Source organism: Cebus imitator, unplaced genomic scaffold, assembly GCF_001604975.1.
Source record: "Cebus imitator isolate Cc_AM_T3 unplaced genomic scaffold, Cebus_imitator-1.0 Scaffold268, whole genome shotgun sequence".
Lineage (NCBI taxonomy): Eukaryota > Metazoa > Chordata > Mammalia > Primates > Cebidae > Cebus > Cebus imitator.
Window position 1 is genome coordinate 697696 of NW_016107583.1, and position 14713 is coordinate 712408.

A 14713-nucleotide genomic window follows, 5' to 3' on the forward strand; every position below is an offset into this window, starting at 1 on the left:
TTAAGAGAGGCTCTTGGAAAATTGATGAAGCCCTCAAATATTTTTGAAATAGTGACACTCTATGATTTGCCCACAAAAGTCAAATGTAAAAGGACGTCGTGTCATGATACCATATAATTTTGTGAGAAAATTATGCTTCTCAAAATCAACACTTGATTCATCCTTTATTCTAGGATTTAACACATTTTTAACCAACTGAATTTTATTAAATATAAGGTAAATTAATTTTAATAATTTTCTTATTTTTTAAAAGATAATATCTCAACCAAACCCTCTTTCCACGTTTTTTGGTTTCTATTTTCAAAGCGTTTGCTTTAAGTGGGTTTTGATGGTACTAATTATCTGAAGAAAGTGAATGCCTCTGTAAATATCTTTAGATCATCTTCCTCACTGGCAGCTATACTCATTGAGGGCGCTGTCTTGGTTGTGCTTTGCCAATGTCCTCTGGATAGTGTTTCATGCATACAGCAGAAGGCAGAGATTCAACCAGCGTGATAACCAATGGCCTGCTGATGGATCGGCTTACATGTCAGTGTCGCTACTGACGAACGGCATTGTTTCATTATCAATCCCTGACCCGGTACAAGCTGGCATTTGTTCTTCTCAAAACTGTTCATAGCAGGCCTATTACAAACTTCCTGCTGAAAGCACTTTCAAAGGCTGGATACATTTAAAATCAACTCAAGCATGTAAAGTCATTTTCGGAAATAAGCCCCACATCCCAAGGCTTCGGCTGAGGAGGGCCACATTTGAGAACAGGTGTGCCACTTCACTGAGCAGGAATTTTAAAATGTCAAACATTAGAAGCACTTCAGAAACTCCAACTCAACCTGCCAACAGACACTTCTGGGCACGTGTCAATAAATACGTTGCAGAGATGGGCATTTGAGAAAATCTCTCAGCACCAACTCAAAGTTAGTTAAAACAAATCATTATGGTAGGTTCTTTAAAAGACCACATTTTATTTTTCTTCTCTCAATCTCGTTTCTTGAAAAAAAAATCTTTTTTTTAAATGTGATCATTCAAAAAGTTTCTATTACATGATAAGTCATAACAGCAGCATTACTTTTTTTTTAATATCCCTGAAGCTCAATCTCTTTTAACTTATTTTATATCCCCAACTACAAGAGTAATAAGAACTGAGCTCTTTTCCCTAACATTATCAGAGTTACTTCCATTCCTTTGCAAATGAGAAACTAATCATAGAAACTTGGCTGCAGTACCCTTTAAACTTTACGCCTCCCAGTAGGACACCCGGTGATCTGCAACCCATCAGTCAGTTCTAGGGCAAATGCAAACAATACTTTCCGTTACAATAACTTGTATCCAGGAAAAAGAAACAGGCGCTCTGTTGCATCTGTAACATAGCAGCCAGAGAAAAGTTTACTAGCTTTAGCCAATTGGAAGCTATGGAGCTGGGCCAAGTTAGCATGTTTTTCTCCGCCTCTAGATGAAGTCATGATTGAAATATGACATTGAACTTTAAAACAGAAAGGGAGGGAGGGAAGGAGAGCAGGAAAGAAAAGCTAAACCTGCAACAAAGTGTCCTGTGCCCAGAAGAACCCAGTTAGGAAGTGTGTGCATACTTCTGAACCCTGAGTGGTTCTCAGTTCTGTAACCTTCTCCTCCCACTGGGTGGAGTAGGGCCTTTAAGAGCAGCTGGAATGCAGTTCCCCTGATCAGCGTAGCCAGTTGTTGCCTGTTTGAACCTCTGCCAGTCCTAGAGAGTGGCGCTCTAAGCTCCAACCAGCAGGCCTTATCCTGCAACCTCACCACCGCAACTTCTCACCCGAGCAAGAAGCAGCTCCCAGAGAGGAAGAACGTTCCCACCTGCCTAGCCATGGGAGAGGACGCTGCACAGGCCGAAAAGTTCCAGCACCCTGCGTTTGACATGCAGCAGGAAAAGCCCTCGAGCCCCAGCCCGATGCCTTCCTCCACACCGAGCCCCAGCCTGAACCTGGGCAACACGGAGGAGGCCATCCGGGACAACTCGCAGGTGAACGCCGTCACGGTGCTCACGCTCCTGGACAAGCTGGTGAACATGCTGGACGCCGTGCAGGAGAACCAGCACAAGATGGAGCAGCGACAGATCAGCTTGGAGGGCTCCGTGAAGGGCATCCAGAACGACCTCACCAAGCTCTCCAAGTACCAGGCCTCCACCAGCAATACGGTGAGCAAGCTGCTGGAGAAGTCCCGCAAGGTCAGCGCCCACACGCGCGCGGTCAAAGAGCGCATGGACAGGCAGTGCGCGCAGGTGAAGCGGCTGGAGAACAACCACGCCCAGCTCCTTCGTCGCAACCATTTCAAAGTGCTCATCTTCCAGGTCAGTGCCCCCGACGCCTCCTCACAGGCAGGCTGGAACTCCTCGACATTCATGATCTCACTCGTCCTGGCTCTCACTGCCATTTTTACATTTGTCCTGCCTGTCGGGTATCACACACACAGGCATTGTCTCTGTCTGCCTGCAGCAGGCAAATATGAAATCTGCGCACAGGGGTGGGAATTTCCCAGGTCACTGCAGACTAAACCCAAAGAAGATGCTCGCGGGTTTAGTAGGTCCCGGGTCATTTGTTAGGGAGCACCTGGATGCACTCTGCAGGTTGGGAAGATATGCAGGTGCGCCCTACTCAAATTCATTTGTCTCTTTGCATTAGGAGCTTAGGGCTCTGGCTGCAGCTGTTTGCTGGGCAGGGCAAATTAATTCAGGGGCTGTTCATTAACTGTTTGTGGAAATGAAGTGATCATGTGAGGTATTTTGTTGTTTTTTAACCAAGAAGTCAAACTATTCCTTTATACAAAGGCTACCAACATTTTGGGAACCAACCAAATAGAAGATTGATTCCATTAGAGTTGGACTAGCCTTGTTCCTTTAAGACTATTTTGGGCAAAGCAATCTTGTGGAGTTCTTTTCTAGCAAATGCACTAGAAATACAGAGTACAAACACACTAGATATGCCTCTCCTTGCTCAGAGAGACCACAACTGTTAAGTAAAATAAAAGGAGTGTTATCAGTTATAGTCACAAAGGCTAGTCTTAAATGTTTCTCCTTCAAACGGTTGCCTTAGAATAAAAAGACCACTTAATTTTTTTAATGCATCAATGATGCAATTAATGTAGCAAGAGGCTATCTGGGGACAGGGAGATTGCGTGGGGCTGTTGTTCCGCCAAGTGGTGGGCATTTGTGAATCCCAGGGCAGTCCTGCCTAATGCTGGAAGCCCTTCCGCCCAGTGGAATCCAGCCAGCACAGAGCCCAGGAAGCGATTGCCGTCCTCGCCCCAGGGCTGTCTCGTTGTGACCATGTGAATAGGAGAGGATTTCAAAGCCATGGAGGGAAGAGGCTATAACCAACAGTTTGATTGTGAAAGGCACACAGGGAGAGCCTTCATCTCCCAAGAGAGATTTAGAAATTGGGATTTAAACCGAGGGAGCCTTCTTTTTCAAAATGAATCTGCTCTGCCAAGTTAGAACCTAAGCCTTCCTACCCCCATAAAAGCAAAGACTCATCTCGCTGCTTTTTTGTCCTCCTCAAATTGCACTTGAGTATTATAAAGGTTTAGGGAGGCTATGTCCTCCTCTACCTTGCAGGCTTTTGCAGCTGAAAACTTTTCAGTTTTTAATGCAAATGCAGTAGCTTTTCATGCACCAGATGAATTGAAACGAGATACAGTAACTGGGCCTTTCTTAAGCCATATGAGATCCTTACTTTATTAGCCTAAGAGATATTAGAAATCTCAGCTCTCAAGGCATTTCTAAATTAAATACTGATCTCCAAACAAAACCAAACATGTACAGACCTGTTTAAGTCTGAAACACCAAAGGAAATTTTTCTGCTTCCAGTATGAATCAGGCAGATTATCTCTTGTCCTATCCTTCAGTTAAGGAGGAGGAAAAAAAGTATTTATCTTGTAGAGGAAAATCACAATTTGTCAGGATTGGGTTTTGTTTTGTTTTCTCATGGATGTTCTGCGGATGTTGGGGGGAGGGATGGAGAGGATATGCTAGTAGAAATTCAGGAGAATTATAAATCTGACATAAAAAAAAAAAAAAAACACAGGGAATTTAAAGGCATATGTGAGGGCCTGACATGGTCTCCTGTTTTGTCACATTGGATTGACAGGTGTGAAATTGCAGCCAGAAATGGTAGAAATTCTCCACATAGTGAGTGAAAGCTGAAACAGGGGTGCTCATGACCAAACTGGAAGCTAAGAGAATCCAAAGCAATGTGTTCAGACTCCATTGTGGGCCATTTAGCAAGCAACCCCCAAGGACACCTTTAAAGAGCATTTTAGGAGGCAGGAAACTAGAGGCAAGTGACTGGACCTTTCTAAGGCTGTATAAGATGCTTTATTGGCCTGAAGGATATTAGAATTCTCAACTCTCCAGGCATTGCAAGATGATTGTTTTGTAAAAAACAAATGCAAGAACAGTCCCTCAGTGAAAAGATTGTTTTCTCCTATTCCTTCTAAAAGTAGCAGCGTCCCCAGAGTAGTAATTATGCCAATGGATAAAACAATAATTTGTATTAATGAGTGGTCCAGTATAGTAGTTCAGAAGATAAATTTTGGAGTCACACAGAGAGTAGTTCAAATCCTACGTCTACCACTGCACAGTTTGTAGCTTCTCCAAACCTGTTTCCTCATCTATACACTGATGATATTAATAAAAGCAAAAAGAAAAATCAAGCACTTAATAAGCCCAGCATACATTGCTAGGCATCTTTCTGTGCCTTATCTCATTTATCCCCAATTTACAGAGGGGGATGTTGAGATTTGAAAACGTTTATGGCTTGTCTGAAGCTAGTTAGTAAGCAAGTGGTAAAGCTGGATTCAAACTCATGTTTAATTGATTTCAAAGCACATGCTCTTGAACACTAATGCTTCTTCCCTTCTATGTCTCTCATAGAACGAGGAATGAAAGAAATCACATTTAAAATAGTAGGGACTGGCATGATATAAGTGGTCAATGAATAGAAAATATTGCTGAGAGGATCTGAAATTCATTTGCTTAGAGAGAAGGCTACACTTTTGCTTGGTTAGAAATATGGCCCCTGGGTAAAAACTGACCTTACCTTACCCAGGATCTTAAAACAGCTCTGCTACACACAGAGAACCATGCATTGTGTAATTATCGCCATGTTGAAATCAACATTATATCTCATCTCCGTGAAAGCAAAGGACTCTTCCCAAAAGACCTACTCTAAATGAACCCTCTAGTCACAGCATGATCTTCACAGTGTAGCAGAAGGGGACTATTTCCTAGGCCTGTGGAGAATGTGGAGGGCAAATATGTACCAGGTGTCTTTATGTTATTTATCATTTTCAGTCCATCTGAACCCTATGCCGGACTTCCCCTTATTAAATCTACTATTCTAGTTTAAGATAAAAAATTATGTAAAAATAAGAAAATAAGAAAGGAAAATCTGTCCCATGACCTGAGCACATTTGGTACAGTAATGTTGAGAAGAGTACATTTTCAGTTTGTGAAGTCCTATAGAGCCGTCCAAAATCTACAAGTATGTTTTGGTTAGTGATTGGCCTGCTAGACACTTACACATTTGCTTTTTGGGTTTTGTTTTGTTTTACTGAGACAGAGTCTCGCTCCATCGCCCAGGCTGGAGTGCAATGGTCCAGTCTCGGCTCACTACAACCTTTGCCTCCAGGGTTCAAGGGATCCTCCTGCCTCAGCTTCCACCACTACACTCAGCTAAAATTTGTATTTTTAGTGGAGACAGGGTTTCACCATGTTGGTCAGGTTGGTCTTGAACCCCTGACTTCAGGTGATCCATCCCCCTTGACCTCTCAAGGTGCTGGGATTAGAAGCGTGAGCCACCATGCCTGGCCATAATTGCATTTTTTAAATTCCAAACTTTGTCCTTAATTTGTCCTACTTTGTCCTATTTAAAACATGTCATCGTTTATTTGTCTGTTCAGAATGTTACAACATTGTTGTAGCTGTGAAACATCTAATTTCTTAGTAATTACTTTAAATTATAACCAGTAGTGTCTAAAACTAAAGAAACATCTCTCTTTCAGCAATAAAATACATTCTAAATCCTAGTTAAATTCAGCAGTTTTCTCTTTTAAACTTTTCTGTAATAGCTTCAGATCAATATTTGAATTCAAAATACTGTGACATGATCCAGCATAAATAAAATAAGACTCATAGGCATTGCTGATCAAAAAGCAAATGCTAAAGAAAGGCTAAGACTGTGCTTGTAAGCATGGCAATCTTTTCCTTAAAAAAAAAAAAAATAGAGTTTGTACAGAAAATCGGTGACTCTACACTTATGAGGAAATTTTCTCTTTTGATTTAAGAGAGAGAATTTCTCAGGTAACTGGCCCTGAGGATGCAGTACCCTCTTATGTCCTCTTAAGATTCTAGAAATGATTATTTGAAAAAGCAGTTGGGAGATGATTTCAAATCCAGGGAACAAAATGAGAGTACTCATGGACAGCTTCCACTTTCATCCACATGAAATTGGGAAATTGGGTGAAAAGGAGAGAAAGGTTAGCTATTTGCAGTGGATACATTTCTGGAGTATTGAGCCTATAAATGTGTTCAAATCTTCATCCTTTGGGTTCCTTCAATAAGGTCAGAATTTAGAAAGGTGCTAAAAGTGTAACATCTTCAGACTATTTTTAAATTGATTTTTAAAAAGCCTGCACTTTATCCAAAGTCACTGCTCTGAAGACTGTTACATTAGTACAGACCTGGAAGAAATGGGGATATAGATAATAAAAGACGCCTTTAGATGACAACTCGCCATGTTTCTATCACACTACAATGTTCCCATATGGGATATTGGTTTTGATGTGTTACTTATCCAGTGCCCTTCTAGTTTATGAGATAAACAAAATACCAGTTCTTATTGTTATTTGTATTTATTGAATTTGAGCACTGCCTCGGGCACTTTAAGTGAATAACTGATTATTGTTAGTGTTTCTTAGAAAGAATCATTACATGTTCTTGTGTAAAAAAACTAGACTTTTTCAGATGCAGTTATTCCAAGTAAGTGCTGCCCTTTCCACGGCTTTGTAATCTATATCTGTTTGAACTGAATGAATGAAAAATATTCTCCAATGCAAACTCAGGTCCTATAGTTTTGATTCCTACATGAAACAAAACACATTTGGTATCAGTACACTACGGAATTGATTCTGCAATTTGTTAATTCTTTTTTGTGGGGTTTATGTTAACATCAAAGAATCAAATATTTTAGAGCTGGAAAGCACCTTAATAATAATTCAGTTTAACTTCATTTTATATCAAAGAAACAGGCTGAGAAACAGTGACTAGCAAGATTTCATTTTATGATTAATAATAGAGATTATAGAATTGAATTGCAAAATGAGTTAAAACAAACAGTATAATCCCACTATGGTAAAGTTCATGTTTACTGGGTTTTCTACATCAGCTTTTAAATAATTCAGTGTGATTTGGTTTTTTTGTTTGGTTTTGTTTTGCGTTTTTTATTTGTAACAAAGAACACCTAACCAGTGTGTCTTAAAAAAAGAATTGAACCCTTGATAACACTGAAAAATAATGAAACTTTTAAATCCTCCAGAATGTGAAAGACTGCTCAGGGATTATAACTAACGCATTTTATTCTTATGACTTGCTGATTCCACCAACAGCTGCCTTAGGGGTGCAGTTCTAATCAATGACTGCATCCACTTGGCAATCCATACCTCAGAAACACAAATTGGAGAAAACCATCAATGTGTAAAATGTGTATAAATCAGAATGTCAGGTGGGGACAGTTTTATTTTAATAACTAGTATTTAGAGATTATTGGATAAACCGTTCCATGGACACAAATTTATGGTCTTCATACCCCTCCAGGATGCTACCGCATCCCAGTGGGAATATGACATCCTTTGTTATTTTATTCTACCAGTAGGAATGATGAGTTAGTGACAGGAAAGCAAACTGTTGGCTTTTCTCTCCTTATTCAAGCTTTTAAGTGATTTACTGTAATTTCCTTTCTAAGGAGAGTCATGGAGTCTTATTTGTTAAAATGTGCATCTCTAGGTATTTAGATATGTACACAGATTTGCTTCCATGAGCTTCAACCCAAGAAATGCCCAGCATGTTGGCAAGTGTGTCCGTGTTGATACCAGTAGGACTGTTAGTTCACTAGGATCGATAGGAACAGCAAACAAGCTGAAGTACAAGGAGAAATGCGACTTTTTCAGTTCTTTCCATTCATTTTTATGCTGTGAGCTTATCAGTCATATATGTTTGAAGTGTACTGTTTTATTCCCCTTCCTTTGAAAAAATTCCTAAGGTCTCTTATGAAAGGTCAGAACCAGGAACATCTGCATCAGGGGAGATGAGGACCTTTTTGAAAACAAAGGGTAAATAACCAGCTGCTCCTGGAGGGCCTCTACTGGGCAGAACTGCCCAAGGAAGCAATGCAGCTCACAAGGGATTCCTAGCGCCATTTTCAGGAGCTAAAAACCCTAAGTAGTCATATAAGTAACTAGCGTAAGGAAGCTGTGACAGAATTGAGGATGCATACTTGATCTTCCCTCTTGAAATCACCATCAGTCTTGGAATCTGTATGAGAAAGCCAATCTGAAACATTACAACGGGACGCTGAAGGCAGAAGTGTCACCTTGCTTATAGGCATATGAAATGTCAAGTGTTGCCACGAGGTGTGTATGAGAGCTTGATGTGCAGGAGAGACTAGGCACCTCAGGAGAGGACAGTTACCCTGCATCCATTTTCTGAAGTTTAGACTGAAGTTTCCATCACCGTAAGCTACTTCATTGTCAAACACCACTCACACATCTTACTATAGAATAGAATTTTTGAAGATTATCCGTATTTTTCTGCCTCCAAGCAAACATTATGGAAAGGTAAGAGCTATCTGTGCTTCGACATTCACAGATTATTGTGAAAAGAAAGGGCTTACCTCCAGAGTAGATGCCATCAGAAGCCACAAAATAAACACTGTCCAACACACAGAACATTAAATCCTGCTTGCGTAATTAAAATGACAGCAGAAGCATAGCAGTTAGCCAAGAAGGCATATCTCACTTGTTTCCAGTTGCATAAAGACACATTCAACTCATTCTGGATTATCTCTGTTCCTGCTGGGTTTATTTTTATAGCTGGCATCAAAAAGCTCTCATATAATTTCCCTGGCATTTTACAAAAGAGTTCAGTATGGGTTTCCTACCTTCCCTCAACACCCATTCATATACACAGTGTGTGTCTACCACAGATCATATATGATTCACCTTATAATAACTTTCCTCAAAGCTGTCCTCAAAGAATAGGTGATAAAAGAATCGAAAGAGTCTAAGACTCAACAGCAACTATGCTTTTGTAATAATAAAATGTACATTTAAGGAAAAACTGTAATGTTATTCATTTAATTCCTTTAGAAGTTCAGTTAATATGCCTACCTTTTGTTGGGATTAAAGAAAGGGAAGTTATCCAACTTACTAACTTTGATTAACCTGAGAGATTATACTATATAAAATGTACCTCTTCTGATAGCCAAGGATTATTTTTACAGTTTCCTGCCTGAATTCTGCTTTCCTCACTGAGGACTTTTAATAACATTTCACTGATCTCTTGATTTCTTCCTTTCCTGTGAGCAACTCCTGTCAAACCTTCTCAACCCTCCTGTCAAACCCCGGAAGTAATTTTGCTTCTAGACTAGGCATCCAAGCCGTAGCTATTTCAGTTGCCTACCTCTCTTTTAGTAACACCCATCCACTATGAAGAAAATCCTTCCTTTAAAATGGAGATCATTGTCCCCATTGGGACTTAGGTTCTCTTGATTTCCTGGTGGCAGCAGCAGTCGGCAAACTTCCTTCTAGACACAGAGCTAAACTCGATCTTTTGTAGTCCTCAAGCCTGCCCAAAAGAGGGGCAATCTCCATTCCAGCCACTCTCAGGGCTTTCTTACAAAGCCACCTCACCCAGCATGTACTCATTTAACAAGCAGCTGTTGAGCTCTAGGTGCTGGGACACAGCATGGACAAGAGACAAAAATCCCTGCCCTCATGGGGAGTGCATTTCAGGGAACTAGAAGCAACCTCAACTTGAAACATGGGAAAGCAGTGCTCTGTAAAAGTCCATGTCATAAAAGACTTGTGGCAGTCCCACACTCCTTTTATTATTATTATTATTATTATTATTATTTTACTTGGTCTTTTACTATGGCCTGAACACTTTCCATGACATTCAAAATAGGAGGGTATGGAGAAAGTTTTGGAAAACACAATATATGATATCATCACACTAACAAGGATTCTATTTAATTGGACTTTTCTACTTCTTATCTCAACACAAGACATTATCCTTTATTTCTCACAATTTATGGAAAGGACTCTGTATAGTGTGTATAAGGGGAGACACAGGGTTGTATTTTTTCAAGGAGGATCATAATTCTACCATTCAGTTGTTAATAAGGTGAGGGTTTAAGTTTCTCTATAATATCTAAACTTTATTTAGTCTTTATCAAATATAAAGTCACACTCTAAAAGCATGTTTTTATCTTTTCAGTCAATCAAAATTACAAAATAAGAAGGGAAGTTCTTGCCATTAGCATAAACTTTGCAGGATGTTTAGATCCCAAGTAGGCCTTAAAATCCACTAAATCCAGTTAGTTCTCAAACTGAAAGTTTACTGAACAGCCTTAGATAGAATCAGGCAATCCTGAGGCGCTGGTTGCAGGAGGTATGGCAGGGGGGTCTGGAGCCTTGCCCCCTCTGGCATTCCAGCAGAACCCCTAGGGCCCCTGGGAGTGTAGTATGAAAGCTGCTAATCTAGGTCAAATCTCTTGTTCATATCTGGAAGAAACTGACACTCAAGGAGATTAAGTTACTTGTTGAAAGCTGTGCTACTATTTAGTAGTACTGTACAGCAAAGACGGAGACTCAGGCCTCTGGCCACACACTCACTACTGTGCCACTTCTTTCAAAAAAAGATGTGACGACATCTTGCTGACTGGCCCTCCTTTTCTAGTATTCAAAGAAAAATATTTAAAAATCAAGAGTTCTTTAGCTATGTAACCCGAGTATGTCTGCATTCAAAACTCCCCTGTGAGCAATGTAGCAACCCCAGCCTCCTTGCACTCTGGAGCTGAGTGTTCAGGTGCTGCTCCTTGCCATCTTTGCCTGTGTGCCCGGCAGCTGGAGGAGAGTGCTGGCAACAGTGAAGAGGGCAGCTTTTTGTGCTTCTCTCCTCACTCTTTGCCAGAGGTGGGGGCCAAAGTATTCTTACTCAACGAAGCTCTTCGTAACACTAGAGAATTGATAAACCATGGCTAGCCGCATAATTCCCCCTCACTATTATAAAAAAAACCCTAAGTTCTCACCTCCCCTTATTAACTCCCGCAAAGGATATTCTAAACCACAAGGCTTCCTGAGCGCACCCCCAGGAAGCCTAGTCCTTGTTTCTTTCACTCTAAAATGATGTCCTCGGCAAAATTAGTGTGCACCTTTGAACAGATACTAAGGTTGACCATACCTTTACTTCTGACTTCTAGTTGAAGAGGGAACCCAGTCAAGGCCTTTTGTGTGTCTGTCACTTGAAGACTTCTCAGTTTACTCACCTGCCCTATCTTTTTTCTGCCAGCTTGACCTTCAGGCTCCTCTGCTGTGGGATTTTGGCAGGCCCAAGCCCTGTGACCTCAAAAGAGGATAGGAGAGAGAGGGCCTCTGGGTTCACAGCACAGTGACGGACTTTAGCTCCGTTATCTAGGCAGCTTCCTGGTCTATCTCAGTCACTGCCCACTTCCCCTCTGCCTGTCACTGATAGAGCTTCTGCCGGCTGTCCTCCTGATAGTCCCAACAGGCTGCCCTTGGCCTTATCCAGCCTAAAGAGAATGACTTCACGAGTTTAGAACTGTCTTCCTATTCTAGAAAACGGAAGCCACAAACATCTGGTTCTCATCATCACTGTGTCCCCAAAACAGACACACACATTACAGCAGCTCAGGGCTATTTGTGAAATATGTTATTCACATGAAACCTACCTTGTCCGTCTTTTCAGGAGGAAAACGAGATCCCTGCCAGTGTGTTTGTGAAAGAGCGCGTTTCCAGCACTGTGGAAGGGAAGGAGGAGCTTCCGGATGAAAACAAGTCCCTGGAGGAAACCCTGCACACCGTGGACCTCTCGTCAGATGATGATTTGCCCCACGATGAGGAGGCCCTGGAAGACAGTGCCGAGGAAAAGATGGAAGAAAGTACGGCAGAGAAAATAAAAAGATCCAGCCTCAAGAAAGTGGATAGCCTTAAGAAAGCATTTTCTCGCCAGAACATCGAGAAAAAGATGAACAAGCTGGGGACAAAGATCGTATCTGTAGAACGGAGAGAGAAGATTAAGAAATCTCTCACGTCAAATCACCAGAAACTATCCTCAGGAAAAAGCTCCCCCTTCAAGGTTTCTCCCCTCACTTTCGGGAGAAAGAAAGTCCGAGAGGAAGAAAGCCATGCAGAAAACGGGACCAAGTCCGAAGACCTGCCTGGCAGTGAGCAGATGCCGAATGACCAGGAGGAGGGCTCCTTTGCAGAGGGTCTTTCCGAAGCGTCCCTCGCCAGCGCCCTGGCAGAAGGAGAAATCGCAGAGGGGGCTGCTGAGAAGGCGACCTCCGTGGGGAGTAACTCGGGGATGGACAGCAACATCGACTTGACTATTGTGGAAGATGAAGAAGAGGAGCCAGTGGCCCTGGAACAGGCACAGAAGGTGCGCTATGAAGGTGGCCATGCGCTAACCTCCGAGGAGGCGGAGCGCTCCGATGAGGACCCGGTGCAGCCCGCGGTGCTGCAGGTGCACCAGAGCGCCTGAGCGCCGCGCCGCTGTGCCAGCCCGTGCTGTGTCCCAGCGGGCAGCCAGGGCCCAGGAACAAATTGCTGCACACCTTCAGCGCGACCCACCCACTCCTGCGTTCCTGTCCGGGCAGTGATCGTTGACCACACAGTCTTAGTAACATACACGAGACCAGGCTTTACCACGAAAGCGACCTGTCACCGACTCCACTTTTAATTTGCTCTTAGGTCTCTCTGTAGAATGTCTCCAACATTGCCAGGAAGAAGAAAATGGGCAGTTGAAAACTGCTAATCTATTTGGCTTAGTCAGAAAAAAAGAGGATACTTAAGATGCTAGTCATGAAAAGTGATTCATTCTTGTCATTCCATAAGCTGGCTGAATAGGGTACCCGTAATATACTGTATTTCCCAGTACTCTGTGAATCTAATTATTATTCTTTAAGTGTTGAAACATAATATACATAAATATGTAAGCTATATGTTACATATAACATATAACTATATGTTTTAAGAAGAAAACATCTACGAAAGGTAAAAAGAGATGTTCAGTTGGTTGTTTACTTATTAGAAACCATTGTTTTATTGCAAACGAAGGAAAAATGAAGAGACTATAAAAGTCGGCTAATGAAATAAGATATGTAGTAAAGTCAGGAATATTAGAAAAGAAAAGTAAGAAGGAAAATTTGGAAAATGAGAGAAACAGGAAACAAAGAATGCCGAAAGAATGCAAAGAAAGAGAAAAAATGTATGTGCTTGAAAGTAAAGTATTTACAACAGTAGCTTAACTATTTAACTCCTTAAATAACAATACTAAAGAAGTTCATATATCCTGGAATAACATGTCTTCAAAATATTTTTATTTTCCAATATTTTTAAATAATAAATATACTTTATAGTGTTAAAGCTGTATTTTTTCTTAATAAAAGACATTACAAATATCTCTTTAAGGAAGTTCAAAAGGATGTTGTTAACAGTGGAACGAATATAAATCTTCAAAATATAATTAATATATACTGTTTTGTGGAAACTTGGATCACACTATTCTTTAATGCTCTTCAAATCTGAACTAACCCTTACATTCCATATGATGTGCTTATAAGATACTAAAATCTATAGGTTTTGGAAGTGAAAGATTCTATTTTTTTTCTTTTTTGTACATAATGGCAATTTCATTCCAGATTGTATTTTATTTATATATTAATTTCACAGAATATTAATGTTTTTTAACTTCTTAGAGCATGCTAGCATTTTATGTATATGTACACATTTATTCAGACAGGGTAATTTTTACTGCTGTATAACATTATACTAAAATATTGCTTTATCTATTTTTAATTACAAAATGCTAATGATTTGTTAAATTATAGTTTAAAGACAGTTGTCCCAAAGAGCAAATCCCCTGCCTTTAGTATGCACCACTATAAGTAACCTTACAAATAGAGTTAATCCAAAACAGTATTAACAAACTATGTTTTGTCTTTAATAAAAGGGATAAGATTAACAAATGTATTGATGGCATAACCTATTCAGCTATGTCCTTATTTTGCAATAATGTAACCTCAAATATTGGATTGTTGAACCAACAATGGCTATGTTAAAGAAGATTAAATAAACCAAAAAATAAAAAGCATATAACAGTGTCAGATTTTTGGCAGAACAGTTTTAGAACAAGCAGAAAGAATTGATTTTTAAACTCTCCTCCAAACATAGCAGTCATGTTGATTGTTTCAGTCTTGATTTCCCCATTAGCTCTGCTCCTCCACCCCCACCCCCCACCATCTCATTTAGAGATCTAAGTCTCATTCTTCAAGTTTAACTTTTTTGGCATCACCTTGCCAGCTCTGGAGAGCATCTGAATTTATTGCAGCAACCTGATGAGTTTGATAGTTACACCTGCATTCTTCTTGTATTATACCAGAACTTG

At 40.6% G+C, this 14713-nt stretch overlaps 1 protein-coding gene across 1 annotated transcript; it reads left to right on the forward strand.

Moving 5' to 3' along the window:
* Nucleotides 1-1465: 1465 nt before the first annotated feature.
* CAVIN2 (caveolae associated protein 2) lies at nucleotides 1466-14420 on the forward strand. The gene is made up of 2 exons (XM_017500664.2): nucleotides 1466-2323; nucleotides 12014-14420. Exons 1-2 carry the CDS (start codon nucleotides 1841-1843, stop codon nucleotides 12806-12808), a joined length of 1278 nt encoding a protein of 425 aa, XP_017356153.1. The 5' UTR covers nucleotides 1466-1840; the 3' UTR covers nucleotides 12809-14420.
* The last annotated feature ends 293 nt before the right edge of the window (nucleotides 14421-14713 follow it).